The 24,500-nt window shown below is 38.7% G+C and overlaps 1 protein-coding gene across 1 annotated transcript; it reads right to left on the reverse strand.

Moving 5' to 3' along the window:
• Positions 1-4,796: 4,796 nt before the first annotated feature.
• On the reverse strand, positions 4,797-5,809 carry LOC118826054. Its single transcript, XM_036596943.1, has 3 exons — positions 5,770-5,809; positions 5,328-5,669; positions 4,797-5,176 (listed from the first exon to the last, which is right to left on the reverse strand). Exons 1-3 carry the CDS (start codon positions 5,807-5,809, stop codon positions 4,797-4,799), a joined length of 762 nt encoding a protein of 253 aa, XP_036452836.1.
• Positions 5,810-24,500: the final 18,691 nt, after the last annotated feature.

A 24,500-nucleotide genomic window follows, 5' to 3' on the forward strand; every position in this document is an offset into this window, starting at 1 on the left:
TGTGTATTATTCAATTCGGTAACACTTTACATTAAGGGTCGCTAATCAATCATTAAATATATAATAATCAACTATTAGTTTCCCATTATTTAGTTATTAGTTAACTCTTCATTAAGCATTAGCTATTACTTAGTAATTGATTAAGCACTTATCAATTAGTAATTAAGTACACTGTTAGTTGATAAGTTAGTTTGTGGCTTACTTACTCGTTATCTGTGTGCTAATTGCTGCTTATTACATTGTTAATTAACTAATAAGTATTTTTCTTCATATAAAGAAGTAACGTGATAACTTACTAGCACTTATGTGTTAATCCCGCTAATTATCTGTTAATTAACTTTCCATCACCTCCATATATTCAGTTGCTTCACTTTTCTCACTTTGGTTCATTAAAGATGCTTATGGTCACATCTGACCGTAAGATGAGCGCACACAAATTCATGGACGGTTTTGTTATTCATCACGTTCATCTTGGCATATCTGTACTCATATCTGGTAGGAGTGCATGTAAATTTGGGCATAAATGCTGGATATGTGGCTAATTAGCCAAAACTATTATCAACATAATCTGTAATTCCAAAAATAAGAACAATAGAAAATTTCAATAATACTAATTTGTGTGCATGACAGTCCAGTACAAAAGTGGATGTACTTAGTTTACATGCGCATTGATATAAACAAGTGCTGCAACTATTTCATGTTCCATTTAAAAACACATTACACTGTGCTTTTGTTTCATACTACTGACTCACAAACACAGCTTCGGTCATACACTGCAATAATACAGCGTTTATTTTAGGGAATTAATTACACTAAACAATCACTCTACTATGTTAACAACACTCAGTATTTTGTTTTATTTCACATTTTATTTTTTCCAGTTGTTTTCATTTTAATACTAGTAAGTTTGGTCAGCAGGGGAGGAGTGCACTCACTGCTGGACATCAAACTCCACCCACGAGCACGGCCATTAGCTTTCATGCCAAACACTGCCGTTTTATTGGCTGGCTACTGAAACATCTGCATGAATTAGTGTGTGCTTCATGTAAATGATATGTAAATGAGGTGCTGGTCGGCTGGTTTCATGCACTGAAGCTGATTTATCGTTTATGCTCAAATCTCCACTCGTTTCCACATCGTACAAAATTGTTATGAATCAGACACAGAGCAGTTCAAACCTTATAAAAGGCAAAAAAAGTGTTCTTTTTTTACGTAACTTTGATGATTAATGGCCATTAGATCTTTACATTTTGACCATTAATTACTTCTTAAATTCCACTTAATCAACCATTCATTGCTTCTTAAATTCCTCTTACTTAATCATTAATTACTGATTTTGTGTCCCTCCAAGTAAAGTGTCAACACAAAATCAGTAAATAATGGTTAAGTAAGTGGAATTTAAGAAGCAATGAATGTTCAAAATATAAAGATCGAATGGCCATGGGCCCTTTTCACAAAGAGTCACGATTACGTCCGGATTAAGCATTAGCAGTGAACTATAATGCTCAAATACTGAGCTACAACAGACATATGTTAGTTTTCGTGTACTATCATGACAAAAAGTGAGAACAGGAAGAGAATGGAAGCACTGATTTAACTTTAAACACAGCTAAAATGCTGTGTGTGATGTAGCCCTGCTTACTGCTGCTGAAGCTGCTTACATCAAGCAGTGTCTCTGTAGTTGAACAACATGCCAGCGATTTCTGTAATATTTTTGTTTTCAAAAGAAATTAAAGTTCTTCTATGTAGTATGAATTTGGTAGACGTTGTTTAGCTGTAGCTAGCTAGCAACGCTAGAAGCCATTTCTAACTGTAGCTGTGTTCCCAAAATAAGGAAGCTAGTTAGCTTTCATCAGCTGCTGCCACCAGCCGGCTAACGTGGAGCAGGTCCTGTGACACATTTAGCTACATGATGGCAGTGACTTCTGACATAAACACCAACAAAAACTTTTACATGTAAAGTCTATTTTACAGACATCGTTTAAACTGTATTAGCTTATGGTAGGCTAGCAGGCTACAGTCGCTAATTAACTAGCCTACCATTAGCAGTTTAAGGAGCACCAGCTTCGTATGAGCATCAAACTTTAAAGCTAAGCTAGCTCTAACGCTCGCTATGTTAGCGATCTAACAAACAGCATTATTCTTATAGTTTCATGGCAATTTTTTGAAGCAGCACTTCAGAAAACATCCACCTTTCACTGCTCAGTCAAAAACGCGACTCCTAGCTGAAAAAAACATCTGAAAAAGCTGCTTCATGTTAGCCGGGCTAGTTTGGTTAGCAGTAGCTTCTAGCCAGTATAGCTAGCTTAATATAAACAGAGTCTATATCATTCATGCTACATATAAAAATTCTTCTTTCTTTTGAAAACAGAATATTACCGAAATCGCTGGCATGTTGTACAAAGACACAGAGGCTGCTTGATGTGAAGCAGCTGCAGCAGAACTGCAGTAAAAACAACATACAGCATCTCAGCTCTGTTTACAGTTAAATCAGAGCTTCCATCCACTTCTCACTCTCACTGTCACAACCGTGCAGGAACACTACAATACAGCTGTTGTAGCTCCGTGTTTGAGCGTTACAGTTCACTACTAAACATTTTGACATCGCGTCTGCAGTAGCTCTATGGAGAGGAAGTGAGTTTTACCCTGCTAATGCTTAAACCGGAAGTAATCACGAATCTTGTGAAAAGGGCCCATTAATCATCAAAGTTATGTAAAAAAGAACACTTTTTTTGCCTTTTATAAGGTTTGAACTGCTCTGCGTCTGATTCATAACAATTTTGTACGATGTGGAAACAAGTGGAGATTTGAGCATAAATGATAAATCAGCTTCAGTGCATGAAACCAGCCTACCAGCACCTCATTTACATATCATTTGCATGAAGCACACACTAATTCATGCAGATGTTTCAGTAGCCAGCCAATAAAACGGCAGTGTTTGGCATGAAAGCTAATGGCCGTGCTCGTGGGTGGAGTTTGATGTCCAGCAGTGAGTGCACTCCTCCCCTGCTGACCAAACTTACTAGTATTAAAATGAAAACAACTGGAAAAAATAAAATGTGAAATAAAACAAAATACTGAGTGTTGTTAACATAGTAGAGTGATTGTTTAGTGTAATTAATTCCCTAAAATAAACGCTGTATTATTGCAGTGTATGACCGAAGCTGTGTTTGTGAGTCAGTAGTATGAAACAAAAGCACAGTGTAATGTGTTTTTAAATGGAACATGAAATAGTTGCAGCACTTGTTTATATCAATGCGCATGTAAAGTAAGTACATCCACTTTTGTACTGGACTGTCATGCACACAAATTAGTATTATTGAAATTTTCTATTGTTCTTATTTTTGGAATTACAGATTATGTTGATAATAGTTTTGGCTAATTAGCCACATATCCAGCATTTATGCCCAAATTTACATGCACTCCTACCAGATATGAGTACAGATATGCCAAGATGAACGTGATAAATAACAAAACCGTCCATGAATTTGTGTGCGCTCATCTTACGGTCAGATGTGACCATAAGCATCTTTAATGGACCAAAGTGAGAAAAGTGAAGCAACTGAATATATGGAGGTGATGGAAAGTTAATTAACAGATAGTTAGCGGGATTAACACATAAGTGCTAGTAAGTTATCACGTTACTTCTTTATATGAAGAAAAATACTTATTAGTTAATTAACAATGTAATAAGCAGCAATTAGCACACAGATAACGAGTAAGTAAGCCACAAACTAACGACAAACTAACTTATCAACTAACAGTGTACTTAATTACTAATTGATAAGTGCTTAATCAATTACTAAGTAATAGCTAATGCTTAATGAAGAGTTAACTAATAACTAAATAATGGGAAACTAATAGTTGATTATTATATATTTATTGATTGATTAGCGACCCTTAATGTAAAGTGTTACCCTCAATTCAACTTATAATTAAACATGAACACAAGATATTTTTTATTTTTTGCAAGAAATATAAATGATTTTATTAAAAAGATTCACAAAAGTTAAAAAGGGACACCATTTTGCAGTTGATGTACAAATGAGTCTTATTTATGCTACATTGGTTACATGTAGCTGTGCCTGACTGAAGAAGCTGTAACTCACAACAGTTATTTCTTTGTGGTTGGATCTTTTTAGCTCTCAGATTTGATTGATGAACATGATCTAAATTGTATTAGAATACAAATGTTCTGCTAAATCTGAGGATAACTCCATTGTGGTGATGCTGTCTGCACCATTTCCCATCAGCTATATTCTACCCGTGAATACAGGTCTTGACTTTCCTTCACTCTCTTAGCAAAACTCAGGACAGCGTTGAAGATGTCTGTGTACTCAGTCTGAGAGAAAAGAGTCATTACAATCCGTTACTGGCTGCACAGAGAGCAGATGTTACAAGAAGAGTAAAAACAATAACATTTTTGTAATTTGCAGACAATTATAACAACAATTATAACATCAGCTTTACAGATTCTATAACAAAAGTATTGTTATGTGAAGTAATATGATCAGAGAAAGTAGATATGATTACCTGATCAGTGTGTCTTGGATGGCTATTGGAAGCACCTATAAAAGAAATAATATGATTTAATTTTTGGTGAAATGATTGTAAATCAACTCTAAAAAGAAAAGAACTAACCATTTTGTTGACTCTTAAGTAGAACTCCAATTAGAGCCATGATCACAATAAAAAATATCACATTCAGTGTTATCGAGATGATGAAAATCCAACTGTTATTTTCTAAATGACACAAAATATATAACGTAGATTAGAATCAGATGATAAACAAAAATTCAGAACTGAAGCTCTATTCTATCAAAAGTCTCACCTTGTACTTTAACTTTAGTTTGATTTCCAAACAGTATCTGTCCACATGCAGCCACAGCACAGTAGTAAGTTCCAGCATCAGAGGGGCTGAGGTTTCTCTTGGGGAGTTTGTAGACACAGCTCTGTGTAGGAGAATCAGTCTCAGAGCTTCTCTTACACTCATCACTCCTGTTTCCATGAGTGTAAATGACTCCTGGATGAGATTCTCCTGATCCATGTCTGAACCAGTACACACTGTGTTCTCCTGAACAGTCTGAAGTAAGAGATTGTACTGAACACTGGAGAGTAACAGACTCTCCAGTCTCGATCACCATTTCAGTCGGAGATCGATGGTCGATCGTCTCAGCTTTAAAATCAATTAGTAGAAACAGCAAACAGTCAGAAATAACACTAACAATGATCACTGTAAAACACAAATGAACATATATAATTTTGAACTGCAATAAAATAAATAGAATTAACAGTTACAGATATTAAAGTTAGAGAGAGCTGTTTACCTTGAAAAAACAAGCGAGTCCCAGATCCAAACTCTACAACATTCGTCTTTACTTTTCCACAGAAATATGTTGCTGCATCCTCTTCTTTTATTCCTTTTATACTGAGATCAAATGCTTCTTCGTCCACAGTGAAGCGGCCGTCCTTAAAACCTGATGTATATCTGAGCTTCTCTCCCTCTCCAAACTGTCTCAATACATGCTCTGGCACATTTCTTAAACTCTGTTTATACCAAGCTAATAAATCAGTTTTCTTGTCTTTGACAATGTTTTTATCACATTTTATGACAACATTATTTCCACTCCTCACAGTTTGTACTTGAAGCCCAGAGACGGCAGTTTTCACTGAAAAAGTGTGTATAGAGGTTTTATAGCATTGGTTGTAGTATTAATATGGTATATGCTATATAATATTTTATAAAAAGAAATTCAAAATGTCACTCACCTGTAGTAAATAGGCAAAGAGTGGTGATGAGTGTGATCATTGTTGCTGCTTAAACAATGAGACAATGAAGTAATGAGGTCTGTTGAACTTGTCCGTTCAGAGGAAACACCAGCCCTGTGTCAAACCTGATTGGACATTTTGAAGGTGTGCACTGTTGTCATTGGTCTAGTAGTGGTAAGGAAATACAGAAACATCATCCAGCTCTTATTGCACAAAACCACATATCTCTCTTTTACATTTTCCCTGTGGAGTGATGTACGCTAGAAATGTATGTTGTAGAATATTGTGGTACGTTAGCAAAATGACGAGTTGAAATGTTTTCTGCAGCTAGGAAGTAAGTGTAGTAATACATTTCTGTTTATTGTGATTATGAGACAGTCAGCCTTTAAACTTTCTCCATGCAGTACTCCTCTGTCATCTTTATGCATGATCATTTTTATATGCAAGGCTTGCTGGAGTGTATTTCAGTGGTGTTGCCACGCACTGCTATGTGGTCAGTACTGTTTCAAACCAGACAAAGAGCGTTAAGGTGATGTTAAGGCTGGTTTAACTTAATTTAACGGGGGCATATTTGAAAATATATATATTTTGTAATACAAATGTGAACAGTATAGAAAACATAACAACTTAATTCAGTCTTCTTTATGATGTATTTTACACTGTTATTAATTCTGTGAAGAAAAACATTTTTGGTGAGTTTGTATGCTATTGACCACTGCTGTCACTGACTGTCTCTCAGTAGAATGGAGCAGGATAACGGTTGTGGTCACTGTGCAGAGCAGCGGAACACAGTACATAGAGACCACATGCAAGACTTTTTAAGCATGGTTACAGTAACATGAGTGTGTGGTGAAAAAACTTATCTTTCTCATCAGCATATGCAAAAATGTTGTAATTCATTTTGTAAGAAGACTTTTTCTTTTTTCTTTTTTTTCTTTTTTTTTTTTTTACATGTTTGGCTTTCAGTGATGTAATATTAATTTCTGTGAACCTGGTAATTTCAACCTTTCATTAGCATCAACATCTTTTACATTTTATAGCTCTCAAGGTTGAATAAAGACAATATTAATAAAGTAATATATTCTTTGTGCTCATTTTTATTGAGATGGTAGAAAGTGATCAAGATGATTTAGCCAGTTGAAGGAATGCAATTGCTGATAGTTTTGCAGACCAGATGCATGTAATGAGCTGAAACGTGTGGGTGTAAGAGAGGGGGTTGTGGGTAGTGGGTGTAAGAGAGGGGGTAGTAGGTAGTGGGTGTAGAAGAAAGCAGCAGTAATGAGAAAGTTTCTGGCCTAAATCTATTTAGCTGTTTGAACAGCAAACCTCACTAACAGGAAATACTTCTACACAACGTGAAGTTTAGTGCAGAAAGAAGAGAATGTTACCAGCACACAGGAGGAGCACAGTTTATTCAGTCCATGGTGTTATCAGCTGCCAAACTTCTTCTTACTTTGTTGATATATATCTAAAAATTATATAAAATCTAAAAATGTATTAAAATTTATTAATTATTTCAATCTGTTGCTTATGTTTTATTGAATACACCTGTCTGCTAGCTTTAGTTAACTTTAGCTACTTTAGTTAACAGTGGTGTCAGTCCACACAGTTTACCCAAAATATAAGTATATATATATATATTTTCACAGTTTTGCTGGTATATGGCCATGTGATACAGGAACTCTGGTCTTTCCCCAGATTTGTTCTTCACTTTCTGTTTTTTAAAGCTCTTGTCTACTAATCTTCATGTTCATCATCTATTATTTATAGTTTTGTGGTGAGTTTACAATGAACTGGCAGAGAAATATGCTGTTCTTATTTTCTGTTGTGAGATTTTTGAAAGTAATTTTCCTTCTGTATGATTTGAGTTGGGTGGGACTAAATTTGGCACAGGTGACCTCAGTTCTGCCAAAGTACCAATCAGAGTTAGCAATATATACGTCAGCTACTTGTGGTCCTCTTCCACACATGGTGATGCTCTCTTGCTGCTCCAAGTCTGAGCCAAAACTCACAGCAAGTGGGTTATTTAAGCTTTTCATACTTTAACAGTGCCCTAACAGTTATGATGGCTTATTACACTGTTGGTGGTAACATAGCTACATGCTGTTTCTTAGCCATTTGTTTCTGCACTATACGCAATTAACTTTATTTATGAGAGTGTGATAGACAGCGGTCCACCTTAAATGTAGGAATAAAAAGCTAATACTTTAGATACTCCCTAGCATCAAGACACACAGTGTTTCCCTGCAATTGTACTTTACAGGCGTGATGCATAATGAGGCACACAAGAAATTTCTCTGCAAATATGACCAAAATCAAATCAAGTGATGTTTATTGTCACATCACAATATGGAGGTTATACAGGGGATAGAGTGCTGATACATAGAATTTCTAGATTACAAGATATGGATAGACGATGTACAAGATGTCAGTCTATACGTGCAAGCATAGGTCAGCTAGATGGAAGTTACAGTAAGAAATCAGAGTGAGTCTGTTTGAGGTGTGAATGTAGTGTGGATTGGTGATTCAGAGGTGTATTGACAGGCCTATAGACCAATATAGCAGCACTATTGGCCATTCAGCAGCCTGATGGCCCGGGGGAAGACACTGTCTCGTAACCAGCTGGTTCTGGACATTATGCTTCTGTACCTCTGCTTGGCAGCTGTGAGAACATACAGTGGCTTGGGTGGGTGGAGTCCTTTAGAATCCTCCTGGTCTTCCTCAGACAGCGGCTGGTGTATAAATCCTGGAGGTCTGGGAGCTGGACCCCGGTGATGTGCTGGGCTGTCTCGCACCACCCTCTGCAGAGCTTTCCATGAGCTGACCATGCTGACTCATTGCTGTTGTTGCTAATGATAATGGTAGAAATGTTTTATAGAGGTGTCAGCGAATGTACACAGTTTGAAGGCTGTGAGTGTAATATTTACTGTCTGTATAGGTCGATGCCTATTAATACATGCTGCCTATTATTTCAACTCTTAATCAAGTAATCTGTTTTTTTAAAGGCTAAACCAAAAAAATGGACTTAATTAAACAGTAACAAACAGATGAATTAGGAAGCCTTATAAAATCATTTAATCTTGAAATGCCTTTAGTTAATGTAAACCTTATCTCTTACCTTATATACAGAAAGATGTGTAAATGTGTACTAGCAGAGCTTACTCTGATCAGCCTCAGAGCTCAAAACCTTTTTTTCTCTTGAAATATATTTGGTTTTAGGTTTGTGTGTACAGATTATGATTGCAGAAATACAAACAAGTAACTCAATTACCCAAATAGTTTTTCAATAAACAACTTAGTTATTCTTACCTCAATAATTTCTTTTATTAATACTTTTACTTGTACTCAAGTATCACTACAGAAACAGCACTTTTACTTATATAAGGATTTTCAATACTCTTTCCACGTCTGCTTAGAAACAAGGCAACCCAAATCACAAACCAGCTTACTCATAGGTAATGGCTAATATCTTTCTTTATGAATTAGTGTACTTACTGCACTGTACATCCAAATGTAATGTGAATCATGCTGTAACTGTTCAGTGTGGTGATGGTGTGTATAAGTAATCTACTGTACTTGTTTACAGCCTTGTGTAAAGCTCGCTTAGGTTATACTGGTTCTCATATAAAACAGAACCCTTTCTCTTATGTTTGGAATTACAGAAATTCTGAGTGAAATGAAAGGAAGAGAAATGCTACAGCTCAAAGCAACTTTAGTTTCATGTTTTGGGCATATTTATCTCAATCACACTGTCTAATACAAACCCAAATCCCCAAAAAACTTGGAACTCTTTAGAACATGCAAATGAAAACAGATAGCAGTGATTTATAAATATACTTTGATCTCTAGAGAAACAGTACAAAGACAGGATATATAATGTTTTCTCAACAAGTTGTTTTTTTGTAAACATCCACTCTTTCTGAAATTGATGCCTGCAACACGTTCCAAAAAGTTGGCAAAATTATGCAATCATACTTGGGTCCAGGAAAAATCTGAAGTTGAAGAACAGTGTTCCTCAGTGAGTGGTTGCAAGGATTTTAGGTATTTCACCATCTACAGTGCATAATAACTTCAAAAGATTAATGGAATCCAGAGAAATCTCTGTGTGTAAAAGTCAAGCAGAAAACTACAATGCCCATGTCATTCGATACTTCAGATGGCACTGCATTAATCCTTTAAATGGCCAGGTCCACCTGCACGTCCAAAGTTTCACTACACACTTCTATAAGGTAACAAAAACTTCACCAGTTTGCATTATAGTCCATGTAGTTGCTGAATAATAAGCCTTAGTATGTCACAAGACTGGGATTTTAAGTGGCTAAAACCATTATGTTTCTGTAATGATCACTGCCTGGGCTCAGGAATACTTTGACAAATTGTTGATAAATACCGTCTGTCCACAATTGCAAGTTAAGACTGTACAATGCACAATGAAAGTTATACGCCAACAATGTCTGGGTGCAAGCTGATCTGAAATGGACTGATGTGCAGTGGAAACATACACACGTTCTCCTGTTTTCTCTGTTTCATTTTGTGTGAGGATCTGACACCACTTAGCATGGCAAATATGCACAAATTGGCAAATACTTTCTCACAGCACTGTAACAAAAGTGGGTGTGACATTAAAAGGGCATGCACATAAAACCTCCAGTCCCTTCTAAGGGGACCCTGAGACCCTGGCAACACTGCTAGAATATATGATCCATTAGTGGGATATTTTACATCAAAATCTGCCTGAGTCTGCCAGAAGGTTAACCCTGGATTACGCGTGAATCTTTCCTCAGAACAGTGAGCCAAGGCACACCTCCAAATTCAGTCAAACGGTTCACTAATGACAAAATTGAGCCTTTGCACAACCAAGCCTTCTCAGTCCTCTGAGCTAAACCCCAGTGCCAACCTCTGAGAAGACCTGAAGAAGCAGATGTATATGCAAGTAGCCCAACTCTGAGCAACTCTGTGAGATTTTGGATGGAGGAATGGCCCGAGGTCCCTTGTGTCCTACCTCATCCAGAGCTATAAAAGAAGACTCAGTGCTGGTATCTTGGCAAAGGGGAAGTGCACGAAGGTATAAAGTATAAAAAGGTGTATAATCATGGCGTATGTTTTTTTCTTATGTAAAGATATCTCATATCTTTAATGTAAGCAGAAACTGATAACATTTTGTTTTGGTAGTCTGTTTTCCTCATCTTTACAAAAGGTGTCAGACTGGAAGTAATTTTACTCAGTGCTATAGCTGACTAGTCTATTACAGTAACATACATTTTAAACTCGTTTTGCAAATACAAATAGGATGGAATGAAAAAAAATTCACCACCGTTATACATCAACATGGAGTATATGATATCAAAATCACACATCAGATGTTTTCTGTGTCAGTGTGCACAGTGTGTTCAGACAGGAAAGAGTTAAAAAGTCTTTGGTCTTTGCTCTGCTGCAGCCACTGTACAGCTCTTTCACACTGCACAATGGCCACACCCACTTCTCTGCCCCTCTACTGTTGTCCTTCAGAGAGCAAAGAGAAATATAATAAAGTGAATAAAACCACTAAAATAAAACCAGTAAAGTATAACCTCTTTAGAAAGAATGATCTGCTGACTTTCAATTAAGATTAATATCTTCCAGCAACATCATTATCCACAAAACTCTATACATAACACTCATTCTAACATCTCAGCAGAGTCAGGTACCATGTTTGTGAATGATACAGGCATGACATATACAAAAGTCATTAAAGGTAATAGTTCCCCATATTTCAAGAGAAAATTATCATGGCATTCACCACAGGCTTTTCAAGAGGAGCTCTAACATGCAAAGATACGTGTGGTTAAGTAAGTGTGTGAGTGAGTGTGGTTGTAGTGGTCACTGTGAGCGGATGTTGTATGGCTATAGGTGATCTTCACTGCTATTTTCCCTGCAGTTCAGAGATCTTGTGTGCTTTGTTCAATAAAAGAGCATTTTCCTTGAGCAGAAAAATGGCATCCTCTGGTGCTCATGTGCAACGCTACAACATTATGAATATTCTTAGTGGGAAAGCTTTAATTAAAAGACTTGATGGCTTTTACACACTGACATCCAGTGCTAATGAAAGTCAAACAAAATAAGTATTGTGTATTACTCAATTCAAGTTCTAATTAAACATGAACACAATATATTTTTTTGCAAGAAATATAAATGATTTTATTGAAAAGATTCACAAAAAGTAAAAAAGGGACACCATTTTGCAGTTGATGTACAAATGATCCACTACACATAGATTAAATGAGTCTTAATAATGCTACATTGGTTACATGTAGCTGTGCCTGACTGAAGAAGCTGTGACTCACAACACTTATTTCTTTGTAGTTGGATCTCTTTAGCTCTCAGATTTGATTGATGAACATGATCTAAATTGTATTAGAATACAAACGTTCTGCTAAATCTGAGGAAAACTCCATTGTGGTGATGCTGTCTGCTGTTTCCCATCAGCTATATTCTACCTGTGAATACAGGTCTTGACTTTCCTTCACTGTCTTAGCAAAACTCAGGACAGCATTGAAGATATCTGTGTGATCAGCCTGAGAGAAAACAAGAGTCATTACAATACATTACTGGCTACTTAGAGAGAAGATGTTACAATAAGACTAAAAACAATATCAAATTTGTAATTTACAGGTATAAAGCAACAATTATAACAACAGCTGTACAGATTCTATAACAAAAGTATTGTTATGTGAAGTAATATGATCAGAGATAGTAGATGTGATTACCTGATCATTGTGTCTTGGATGGCTATTGGAAGCACCTTTAAAAAGAAATAATGTGATTTAATTATTGGTAAAATGATTGTAAATCAACTCTAAAAAGAAACAAACTAACCATTTGCTTGACGCTTAAGTAGAACTCCAACCAGAGCCACGATCACAATAACAGATATTACATTCAGTATTATCAAGATGTTGATAATCCAACTGTTATTTTCTGAAATGACAGAAAATATATACCCTAGATTAGTATCAGATGATAAACAAGAGTTGCTTCTGGTAAAATGATGTGATAAGTCACCATGCAGAAAATTTCCATTACAGAACAGAAGCTCTATTTTATCAAAAGTCTCACCTTGTACAGTAACTTTAGATTGATTTCCAAACAGTATCTGTCCACATGCAGCCACAGCACAGTAGTAAGTTCCAGCATCAGAGAGGCTGAGGTTTCTCTTGGGGAGTTTGTAGACACAGCTCTGTGTAGGAGAATCAGTCTCAGAGCTTCTCTTACACTCATCACTCCTGTTTCCATGAGTGTAAATGATTCCTGGATGAGATTCTCCTGATCCATGTCTGATCCAGTACACACTGTGTTCTCCTGAACAGTCTGAAGTAAGAGATTGTACTGAACACTGGAGAGTAACAGACTCTCCAGTCTTGATCACCATTTCAGTCAGAGAACGATGGTCAATCATCTCAGCTTTAAAGTCAATTAATAGAAACAGTTAGAAATAACACTGACAATGAATGGTGTAAAACACAAATAAACATATATAATTTTTTTAGTTCATATTAAAAAGTTACAGATATTACAGTAAAGTTAGAGAGAGCTGTTTACCTTGAAAAAACAAGCGAGTCGCAGATCCAAACTCTGCAAAATTCGCCTTTATTTTTCCACAGAAATATGTTGCTGCATCCTCTTCTTTCATTCCTTTTATACTGATATCAAATGCTTCTTCATCCACAGTGAAGCGGCCGTCCTTAAAGTCTGGTGTAAATCTGAGCTTCTCTCCATCTCCAAACTGTCTCAATACATTCTCTGGCACATTTCCTAAACTCTGTTTATACCAAGCTAATAAATGAGTTTTCTTGTCTTTGACAATGTTTTCATCACATTTTATGACAACATTATTTCCACTCCTCACAGTTTGTACTTGAAGCCCAGAGACGTCAGTTTTCACTGAAAAAGTGTGTAAAGAGGTTTTATAGCATTGGTTGTAGTATTAATATGGTATATGCTATACTGCGCATAATATACACAAGTTCAAAATGTCACTCACCTGTAGTAAATAGGCAAAGAGTGGTGATGAGTGTGATCATTGTTGCTGCTCAGACAATGAGACAGTGAGGTAATGAGGTCTGTTCAAGTCTTTCATTCAGGGGAAACACCAGCCCTGTGTTATACCTGATTGGATACTTTGAAGGTATGCACTGCTGTTATTGGTCCAGTAGTTGCAAGGAAATACAAAAACATCATCCGGTTCTTTTCACACAAAACCACGTATCTCTCCTACATTTTCACTATGTAGTGATGTGTAGTTGGCGGCAGCAAAAGTCAATCAAATATTTAAAAATCTTTTGTTATGGCAGTCATATATTCAGTAATATCTTATAAAATGTAGACAAACCTGTAAGTTTTATCGAGCCAGCTTGTAATGCAAGTTAATGAACAGCTCCCTTGCAGCACTGAGAATATATTAAATGAGGAACATTGCAGTGTCTGTCTTGGGAGTTTGGTGATTGGTGAGTTCCACCAATCACATGTAGAAGCTGAGCTTCCAGGTGAGAGAAAATGTACATTTGTAAAAGTCTACAGTCCAATAAACATTAATTTTTGTAAGCAAAAGTGCTCTTTACAGTCTCTAACACTCTCAGTGAAGCCCAGCATCCAGACATGACCCGAAATAAAGTTGTAAAAACTATGTTGTACAATAAATGTAGAACTTTGCTCGACTAAAACAATGTACAGTGGAGGAAATAAGTATTTGATCCCCCACTGATTTTGAAAGTTTGTACTCTGACAAATAATTAAACAGTCTATGATTTTTGTGGTAGCTTCATTTTAACAGTGAGAGATGGAATATCAAAAAGAAAATCTAGAAAATTAAATAATATTTAAATAAAAAATAATTTACATTTCATTGAGGGAAATACGTATTTGATCCCCTAAAAAACCATGACTAATGTTGGCTCCCACAGACCACTGACACACCCTAATCTCAGTGAAGTCGTTACCTGCATGAGAGACACCTGTCCCAAATTGTCACCTGTATAAAAGGCCACCTGCCAACAGACTCAGTGACACTCCAACATCTCCACCATGGGCAAGACTGAAGAGCTGTCTAAAATTGTTGACCTATACAAGGCTGGAATAGGCTACAAAACCATAAGTAAGAAGCTGGATGAGAAGGTGACAACTGTTGGTGCAATTATTCGGAAGTGGAAGAAGTACAACATTACTGTCAATCGACCTAGGCCTGGAGCTCCATGCAAGATATCACCTCGTGGAGTCTCACTGATCATGAGAAAGGCTAAAAATCAGCCAAGAACTACACGGGAGGAGCTGGTTAATGATCTCAAGGCAGCTGGGACCACAGTCTCCTAAAAAACCATTGGTAATACACTGAGACGTAATGGTTTAAAATCCTGCAGTGCACGCCAGGTTTCCTCTGCTCAAGAAGGCTCACGTCCAGGCCCGCCTCAAGTTTGCCAATGAACATATTAATGACTCTGAGAGAGACTGGGAGAAGGTGCTGTGGTCAGATGCGACCAAAATTGAGCTCTTTGGCCTCAACTCCACACAACGTGTTTGGAGGAAGAAAAATACAGAATATGACCCTAAGAACACCATCCCCACCGTCAAGCATGGTGGTGGAAGTATTATGTTTTGGGGGTGTTTTTCTTCTAAGGGCACAGGCCAACTTCACCGCATCGACGGGAAGATGAACGGGGCCATGTATCGCAAAATCCTGGGTGACAACCTCCTTGCCTCCGCCAGGGCACTGAAAATGGGTCGTGGATGGGTCTTCCAGCACGACAACGACCCAAAACATACAGCCAAGGAAACAAAGGAGTGGCTCCATAAGAAGCATATCAAGGTCATGGAATGGCCTAGCCAGTCTCCTGACCTCAATCCCACAGAAAATCTATGGAGAGAGCTGAAGCTTCGCGTTTCCAAATGCATGCCTAAAAACCTTGAGGATTTGGAGATGATCTGCAGAGAGGAGTGGGCCAAAATTACTCCTGAAGTGTGTGCAAACCTTATAAAAAACTACAAGAAACGTCTGACTGCTGTGCTTGCCAACAAGGGTTTTGCCACCAAGTATTAAATGATGTTTTGCTAGGGGGTCAAATACTTATTTCCTTCAATGAAATTCAAATTAATTTTTATTTCTCATTTCATGTAATTTTCTCAGTTTTTCTTTGACATTCTATGTGTCACTGTTAAAATAAAGCTGGCATAAAATTATGAGACTTTTCATTTATTTTTTTGTATTAAAACTTTTAAAGTCAGTGGGGGATCAAATACTTATTTCCTCCACTGTATATTTGAAGCTGCCATTAACTTGTACGGAAGCCTTTATTTGGTAGGGTTCATAGAGCAGATTTCACGTTTTGTAATTGCTAAAAATACTGAACTACTGTACGAGAGAAGCTGTGCTTCTCACATCATCTTAAGACTTTTGTAGCCAATAGATGTTTTAGAACACGGTGGCACGCTAATAAAATGATAGTAGACGAAATGTTTAATTGCTGTTTAATCTGACTACATATCAAGTTTAGCCTTTCAACTCTTTGCATGTTCTACATTTTATAGGATATACAAAGGTTTGCTGAAGTATGTTTAACTGGTATTGCCATGCACTGTGGTTAGTTCTGCTTCACACCAGAAACAGAGTAAAGATTGAGGTTAAGGCTGGTTTATCTTGAAGGACAACTCTAAGTAGGAAACAAATATACCTTAATTCAGTTTTTGCTTTGTTTATCCTATCATTTATTCCTCTGTGAAAAAAGGTCATTTCTTGAGTGCTGATGTAAGCTAATGACCACTGTTCTCACTGGCTGTGTGGGGCAGCGTAAAGGCTGAGCTCAACAATGACTGCAACTGAGCACAGTATGTTCTACTTTTTAAGCATGTTTACAGTGAAAGCCAGACACAGTCACAAAATCATGACAGCGAGTCATTACACATCATGTATACACAATATGCAAGCCAGTCATTACACATCGTATATACAGAAAACTTGTAATTCGCTTTATTTACCCTTTTGCCAGGGATGGGGGAGTAGCTAAGTAGCACGCTACTTTTTGTAGCTAACTACAATGTTTTTTAGCTAATAGCTGTAGCCGCTATCGTTTTATGAAATGTAGCTAATAGCTGTAGTACCTACAAATGTTTTGTGTAGCTGTAGCAAACATTTTTGCTACAATTTCACTACAAGCTTCAGGCAATCCACACAAAATAAAATCCACAGAACACGGCCAGTAATTGAGCTACTGGCTATTGTGCAATCCTGACTGAGCTGCGGACAGTTCGCGCAAACGGTCACGCGCTGGCCCCATGCACTGATCACCCCTTAGTAGGCATAACTCAGGGGTGGCAACCGATATGTTAAAAAGAGCCATTTTGTCCTTTCAACAAAAATGAAATCACCTTTTGAGCCACAATATTTTATTTCCGTTTTACCATCATGCATGTAAATATGTCTCAGTATGTGCTGATGTACAAGTACAAGCTAAAAATATAAATGAAAACGCAGACTTACTTTGCTCTGCTTTAAGCTTTAGCTCATCTATAGCCCTTTTCTCGTACCTAAGTCAGGAAACTTTTCCAAAAAAGTAGAGTTTCTCGTCAAATGTCTCTTAACATTCAACTTTTTACGAAGCTAAAGTCAGCTTCTCATTCGCCAGCTTCTTGTTAGAATTTTCCCGTTCCACCTTAAATGGTGCCTGAGGAGCCAGAATGTACCTACTGCATCATTTAGATGGAACGGGAGAATTCGAACAAGAAGCTGGTGAAAGAGAAGCTGACTTCAGCCTAATGACTTAGTGTTTGACAGTTTCTTGTTGCAGATTAAACGTATCAGGAAACCAGCTGGAGTGCTTATAAATGTGAATAGTCAGTTCGTCTCCAAATTATCGATGTTTGTCTTAAATTTCTTCTTTGCCGTTTTGTTAACTACTAGCTAAGAGAGATTGTTGTCTGCGTTGCTGTGTGACCAGCAGTCTGCATGCCAACTTTCAGCGTTAAAAGTTGGTGAATTAGCAGTTATACATTCAACTCCAGCATTTATGACCATTTATTGTGAAAACTGTGTTAGAACTGTGTGTTATAACGATTTTACAGCAAAGGATGATTATGATTTTACCTAATAATCTAGTTCTGCTGTGGAGCCGCAACAGCTCTGCAGCAGGCCTGATTCTTATCCCAAACAGAGTCTGGGTCACTGATGAGAATTTTGAGGCTGAAGTGCTGCTGAAGTTTAACGGACTCTGAATGTCATATCTGTACAAATTTTGCTGAAATGTTTAAATTGGAGCAGTTTTATTTCAACAGTTGACGATGCTCTGCACAAAATTGTTTGGTTTGTATACGTTCGTTTTTGTGGATTTTTGTTAGAAAAAAACCTGGAATGATTGACTTTGCCTTTACTTAGTCTAAATTTTTGTTGGATATCACACTTTTGGTTGTGTAAGTTTGATTGTTGGTTACACTTTTTGGTGATCTTTTTGTATATTTGCAGCTTTTCAGTTGTATGTTTCTTTCTGGCACATGATTAAATGCAGTGTCTTGTTGACATTTTCAGTTAGGCTTGTTTGGTGTGTCAGGTGGAGATTCACATTCTGATGATCACGCTTTGAAAGTAGCTAAAAAGTAGTGCACTACTTTTCAAAAAGTAGCTAAAAAGTAGCCACTACTTTTTCTGGAAAAGTAGCTAAATTGAAGCTAGCTACAAATTTTGGGAAAGTAGCTACAAAGAAGCTAACCACTAATTTTTCATAGCAGCTCCTGAGAATAAAGACATTTGAAGCTTGTAACAGACATTCGAATAACATATTTTTTACTTTGGATGTTGCAGTGTGGATGTTGACCCTGTCAGGACTAGGTTGGGTGCATTCTGTTCTACAGTACACACTTCATCCACCAGGGGATCTCTCTGTTCCCAGAGATCCTATTTACAGGAAGGGAGTGTATCTTTTAGAGGATGGCTTCTGGATTTGAACGATAAAAGTAGGAGAAAGGTCTAGTAGCAGTACAAGTGCTGGAGCTGAGGAGCACCATATCCCTCACCAAACTAACTAGGAATAGTTATCATACTTTTCTGCATTCCTTAACAAGTCAAGTCAAGTCAAGAGGCTTTTATTGTCATTCCATCTATGTACAAGTACACAGTGGAGTGAAACAAGGTGCAACAAGGAACAAAAAGTACAAAAGTACAAAATTACAAAGTGCGAACGTGCAGACAGTGTGCAAACAGAAAATTAAGCTAGAAAACAATACAATAAATACAATAAATTAAACAGACATTAGACACAGTAAACAGACCGGACAGTGTAGCACCGACACAGCACAGATTTCTGGATATGAGGGAGAGAGACCCCGATGATCTTCTCAGCTGTCCTCACTATGCGCTGTAGGGTCTTGCTGTCGGAGGCGGTGCAGTTCCCAAACCAGGCGATGATGCAGCTGCTCAGGATGCTCTCCACAGTCCCCCTGTAGAACATGGTGAGGATGGGAGGGGGAGGCCCAGCAGGCTCAGATTTCCAATCAGCTGCTGAGGGATGATGGTGTTGAATGCTGAACTGAAGTCTATGAACAGCATTCTGACATAAGTGCCTTTATTGTCCAAGTGGGTGAGAGCCAGGTGGAGTGTGGTGGAGATGGCGTCGTCTGTAGAGTGGTTGGGGTGATATGCAAATTGCAGTGGGTCCAGTGAAGGAGGAAGCTGGTCTTTAATGTGTCTCATGACAAGCCTCTCAAAGCACTTCATGATGATTGGAGTGAGTGCAATGGGACGGTAGTCATTGAGGCAGGACACTGGAGACTTCTTCGGCACAGGGACGATGATGGTGGACTTGAAGCACGTTGGAACGACTGCAGTGCTGAGAGAGATGTTGAACATGTCCGTGAGAACATCAGCCACCTGTGTGGCGCAATCTCTGAGCACTCTGCCCGGTATGCTGTCGGATCCAGGTGCTTTCCGTGGATTGACTCTGAGTAAATTTCTCTGCACATCAGCTGTGGACAGACACAGTACCTGTTCATTTGGAGGAGGTATGGTTTTCCTCGCCGTCGTGCCGTTCTGTGCTTCAAACCAAGCATAGAAGTTGTTTAGCGCGTCTGGAAGGGAGGCATCACTGTCACAAGCAGGTGGAGGTGACTTGTAATTGGTGATGGCCTGGATGTCCTGCCACATGCGCCGTGTGTCAGCAGTGTTTTGAAAATGTTCATGGATTTTCTTTGAGTAGGCACGCTTAGCCTCTTTGATGGCCCGGGAAAGCTTAGCTCTTGCTATCCTGAGGCTTGCTCTGTCCCTTGACTTGAAAGCCTATTCATGGGTTCTCAGTAGCATGCACACCTCTGCAGTCATCCATGGTTTCTGGTTGGGGTGAGCTGTGATGAGTTTGGAGACAGTAACATCATCAATACACTTGCTGATGTAGCCAGTCACTGATTCTGTATACTCCTCCAGATTGATGGAGTCACCGTAGGTTGCAGCTTCTCTGAACATCTCCCAGTCAGTGTGCTCAAAACAGTCCTGAAGAGCAGAGATAGCTCCTGATGGCCAGGTTCTCACTTGCTTCTGGTCTGGTTTGGCATGTCTGATGAGCGGTCTGTATGTTGGAATGAGCATCACAGAGATGTGGTCTGAGTAGCCGTAGTGGGGGCGGGGCTCAGCCCTGTACGCACCGGGGATGTTTGTGTAAACAAGATCAAGCGCGTTAGCCCCCCGGGTTGCAAAGTCCACATACTGGTGAAATTTGGGGAGTACTGACTTCAGAATTGCATGGTTGAAATCTCCAGCAACAATAAACAGTCCGTCTGGGTGCATGTTTTGGAGATCACTGATAGCGCTGTACAGCTCGTTCAGTGCGGCGTTAGCGTTAGCACTGGGAGCTATATACACCGCTACTATGAACAGCATATTTAGCTCTCTTGGCAAGTAAAATGGCCTGGCTCTGACAATCGCAAACTCCACCAGCGGTGAGCAGTGACTAGAGACCAGTGCTGCGTTTTTACACCATTCAGTGTTGATGTAAACACACAGTCCCCCACCTTGAGTCTTACCGCACAGCTCAGCGCCTCTGTCCGCACGGAAGCACAACAGGCCGTCGAGCTGAACGGCTAAGTCCGGAGTTGAGCTCGTCATCCATGTCTCCGTAAAAACGAGAACACAGCAGTCTCTGAACTCACGCTGGGTAGCCCGCTGAATCCGGAGGTAGTCCAGTTTATTCCCCAAGGAACAAACGTTTGATAGAAGAAGCGATGGAACGGCTGGTCGTCTGGGGTTAGCCATTAGCCTAGCGCGCACCCCGCCTTGCTTGCCTCGCTTCCGGCTTTTCGCGCATCGCTTTCGGCCAGCAGGCTCACGCAGCGCCGTGGATCTTAGCAGGCCTAGCTCGCGCAGCTCTTCCTGCAGTTTGTTTGGAAGCAGAGATTGATATTGAAGCTGATTTCTCAGCTGAAGCAGGTTCTGGCGATGGTAGACGCTGGTGCTGGTTGACGCAGTCATGATATATAGTTTTCGTTGGGTTACACAACAGATAGTAGACAAAAACAGCAAAAAAAGCACCGCTTTGCTGTTCCCTGAAGTGGCCGCTGCAGCTACCCGCCGCGCCGCCGGAAGCCGTTATCCTTTGTACTTATTTATCTCAACACTCGGGCTGTTCGTCTACAGAGACCGTGCTTAGGTTGGCCGGGGACCTTCAGGTGATATACTGTAGGTGAAAATGCTCTCAGCTTACACGGACACACTGTAGCCTCAAACACCTCACTTCTATGCTGGGTAATTGCAACTCTTAGCCATTTGGCTAGTGACCCCAGCTAGCCAACCTCTAACCTTCCCTAGACTGTTTGCTTTGTGGTGGTGGGTTTCTAGCAAGTTTGTAGCAACTCCTTCACTAAAGATATAAACTTAAAGCCTGGCTCTGATTATTTTGGTGACTGTTAGATTAAACCCAAAGTACCTAAGTGATGACAGAATATGATCCAATTAGCTTACAAAAAGCATGTTAACGTCAATGAAAAAACTCAGCTGGATCAGTCACTGACAGAAATGTAGTATTTCCTATATGAGACACTACCTGACTGTTTTGTAATCTCTTGTTCATTAGAGACGCCTGCATGTTAAAAGGCAGCTGTGATGGTAAAAGTATGGACACTGGGAAAGGGGGGTGGCTGTTCAGCGTGGCAGGATGTTTGTTCAATGTGACAGCATCTGGTAGCAAATTGTCGCTGTCTAAACAAAACCTCATATCTCCAAAATGGTAACTTTAGAGGAGAAGAAAAAAACATGCTTAACTTTCAGTGGAAGTTAAGGTAACGTCTTTTTCCAAGTAATTGGGAACCATTTCTATTGGTCCGTTTGCCAAGAAATTTTAACACAATTTTTCTTTTTTAATTATTAAAGTAACTATCTATTACTTATATAACAGTAAAAAAGCACCAAAATGGAGATGCACAACGGCAAAAAACTTAAGTAACACTTTCTGTGAATGCCATGTCTTTAAAAGTCCATGAACACATTCATAATATGTTACAATGCATTCATAAGGCATTATAAACATGGCTATAAACATTTACGAAACTGCATAGCACTTTAGAGCTATATTTATTATGCGTTCTTATAATAACATTATAAGTAGTGTCCATAACATATTATAGTGTGTCAGAGAAACTCCCAGCTTGTAGAGTGGATTATGACCAACAAACCTAGCATGAACACAGACAGAATGTATATACTCGCCATTATGAATGTAGGTTATTACTGATAGACATATGACATTATAACCACATTATAAGAGCTTGTAAGTTGTATTTGTCCACTCTAAGTAAAGTGAGGCGTATTTTATACGAAAGTCTCCCCTAATATTCTGAGTGAGACTTTAAGTGCAAATATTTACTGAAGGATTCAAGGAAACACTGCAACATACAAAGAATATCTCACAAGCTTTAAATGTCAAAGAAACTAGGGGTGCCATCAGTAGTATTTAACCCATTGTGGGAAAGTCCATGTACACCACTGTTAGCTTGATGCTAACTTAACACTGCATATTCAGTAGAATGCTAGTGGAAACTAGCATTACTGTGGTGATTGTATTTGGACAAACAAAGGCTACTTATAAAGTGAAGGTGTCTAGTAGTTAACAAAGAACAGACCAAGACAAGACAAGTGTAGTGTAGAGTAAGGTTGATAAAGATCAACTAAGATTTGTAACATGACTCAGAATTACGTGGACTAGATATGTGCAAGACTTTATCCACTAAACAGAAATAGGGGCAATACAGACTGTAGAGTCAATATAGAATATAAAGTTGACCATATTTTCACTTGCACCTACCATGTAAGGGTTCTTTGTAGGTTACTGTGCCAGGCGCCTGACCCATGGACACCGACGACAGCCACGTGACAGCATGGGAAGGCGGTGTCCAAGCCTCACATGCCAACGAGGCCCGCAGTGACAGCGAGAGGAGAACGTCAGCCGTAAGAGACTGCGAGAAAACAATGACAGCCACGAGAGGCATGAGGATGGCGCTCGAGTCTCTAACCCCATCTCCCGGGCCCCGCCTCCTGTTCGCAGTGAGGCTGCTAACTGTGCCTCACGTTCGATCCTTGTAGACAAGCTGTGGATGGAGGCAGTGGAACAACGAGCTCTCTTTCCCTCACGGCTCAGGTGTTCATGCTGCTTAATGAGAGCCAACTGATCCTGTTAGGCTTTGGCAGCGTGGGCACCTTTAAAAAGACCAGAGAGGGAACAGAGAGGAAGAGAAGAGTGGGACGAGCAGAAGCAGAAACAGACTGACTAAGTGAAAATCTTGGTTTTAAGAAAAAGATTGAAAAGTCTAGTTTAGAAGCCACAGAGAGGTGACCCGTTTTGGTTCATTTTTGATGGTTTGGGGTATAAAATAAAGACACAAGGACGTGCTACAGTTACCGATTACTGATTGTACTGATTGTTACAAGCAGATTGTAACTGACTGTGTATCTTTTGCTGCACAATTTATTAGCTGCCTCTGTTCATCAGTGAAAACGGACCACCATAGGACCACTGCTGACTAGATTTTCAGCACACCAGTGACACTGACATGTGCTAATCTTAATGGCAGTGTATGTCAACAGACCCTTTCTATGGTATAAGTAAATATTCTGCCTTGACTAGAGTAGGTTGGGCATATAGCTAAGCTAACAGACATCAATAATAAAGACAGATCAAATAATAAATAAATAAAATATTAAATAATGACTGAAGGTGTTTAATCATCTAAACTGTATCTCAGCATTAACAAGCTTAAAGAACAAATATCGTCTCTACATTCTGTGCTCTGCTGCAGCTATTGCTGTGCTTTCCAACATGTCAAAATGGACACACCCATTACCCCACCCCTTCCACTGAGACAACCAGTTGTCCATTAGCATACAAAATCACATCACCAAAAAACACATCATATCAATGATGAACTAAGGTATTATTTGTTTTATAATCTTCACAAGTGTCCTTCAATGAATGCAGGGAACTATAATAAAGTGAATAAGAAGAGTAAAATATGTGACCTTTATAGGAAAGGTCCTCCGCTCTGTTACCTGGGGTTAATATCCTCCAGCAACAACCTTACCAACAAGCCTTTATAGATCACACTTATAGTGGCATTTTATTTTCAAACTTTCATTTGATAGTATACAAAGACATTCACATATAATTAAAGTTCAGTAAAATCATTATTTTATGTTAATTAAACTTATTACATTCATGCATGTTTTTTTTAATTTT

The sequence above is a fragment of the Colossoma macropomum genome, unplaced genomic scaffold (genome assembly GCF_904425465.1).
Source record: "Colossoma macropomum unplaced genomic scaffold, Colossoma_macropomum, whole genome shotgun sequence".
NCBI classification, from domain to species: Eukaryota; Metazoa; Chordata; class Actinopteri; order Characiformes; family Serrasalmidae; genus Colossoma; species Colossoma macropomum.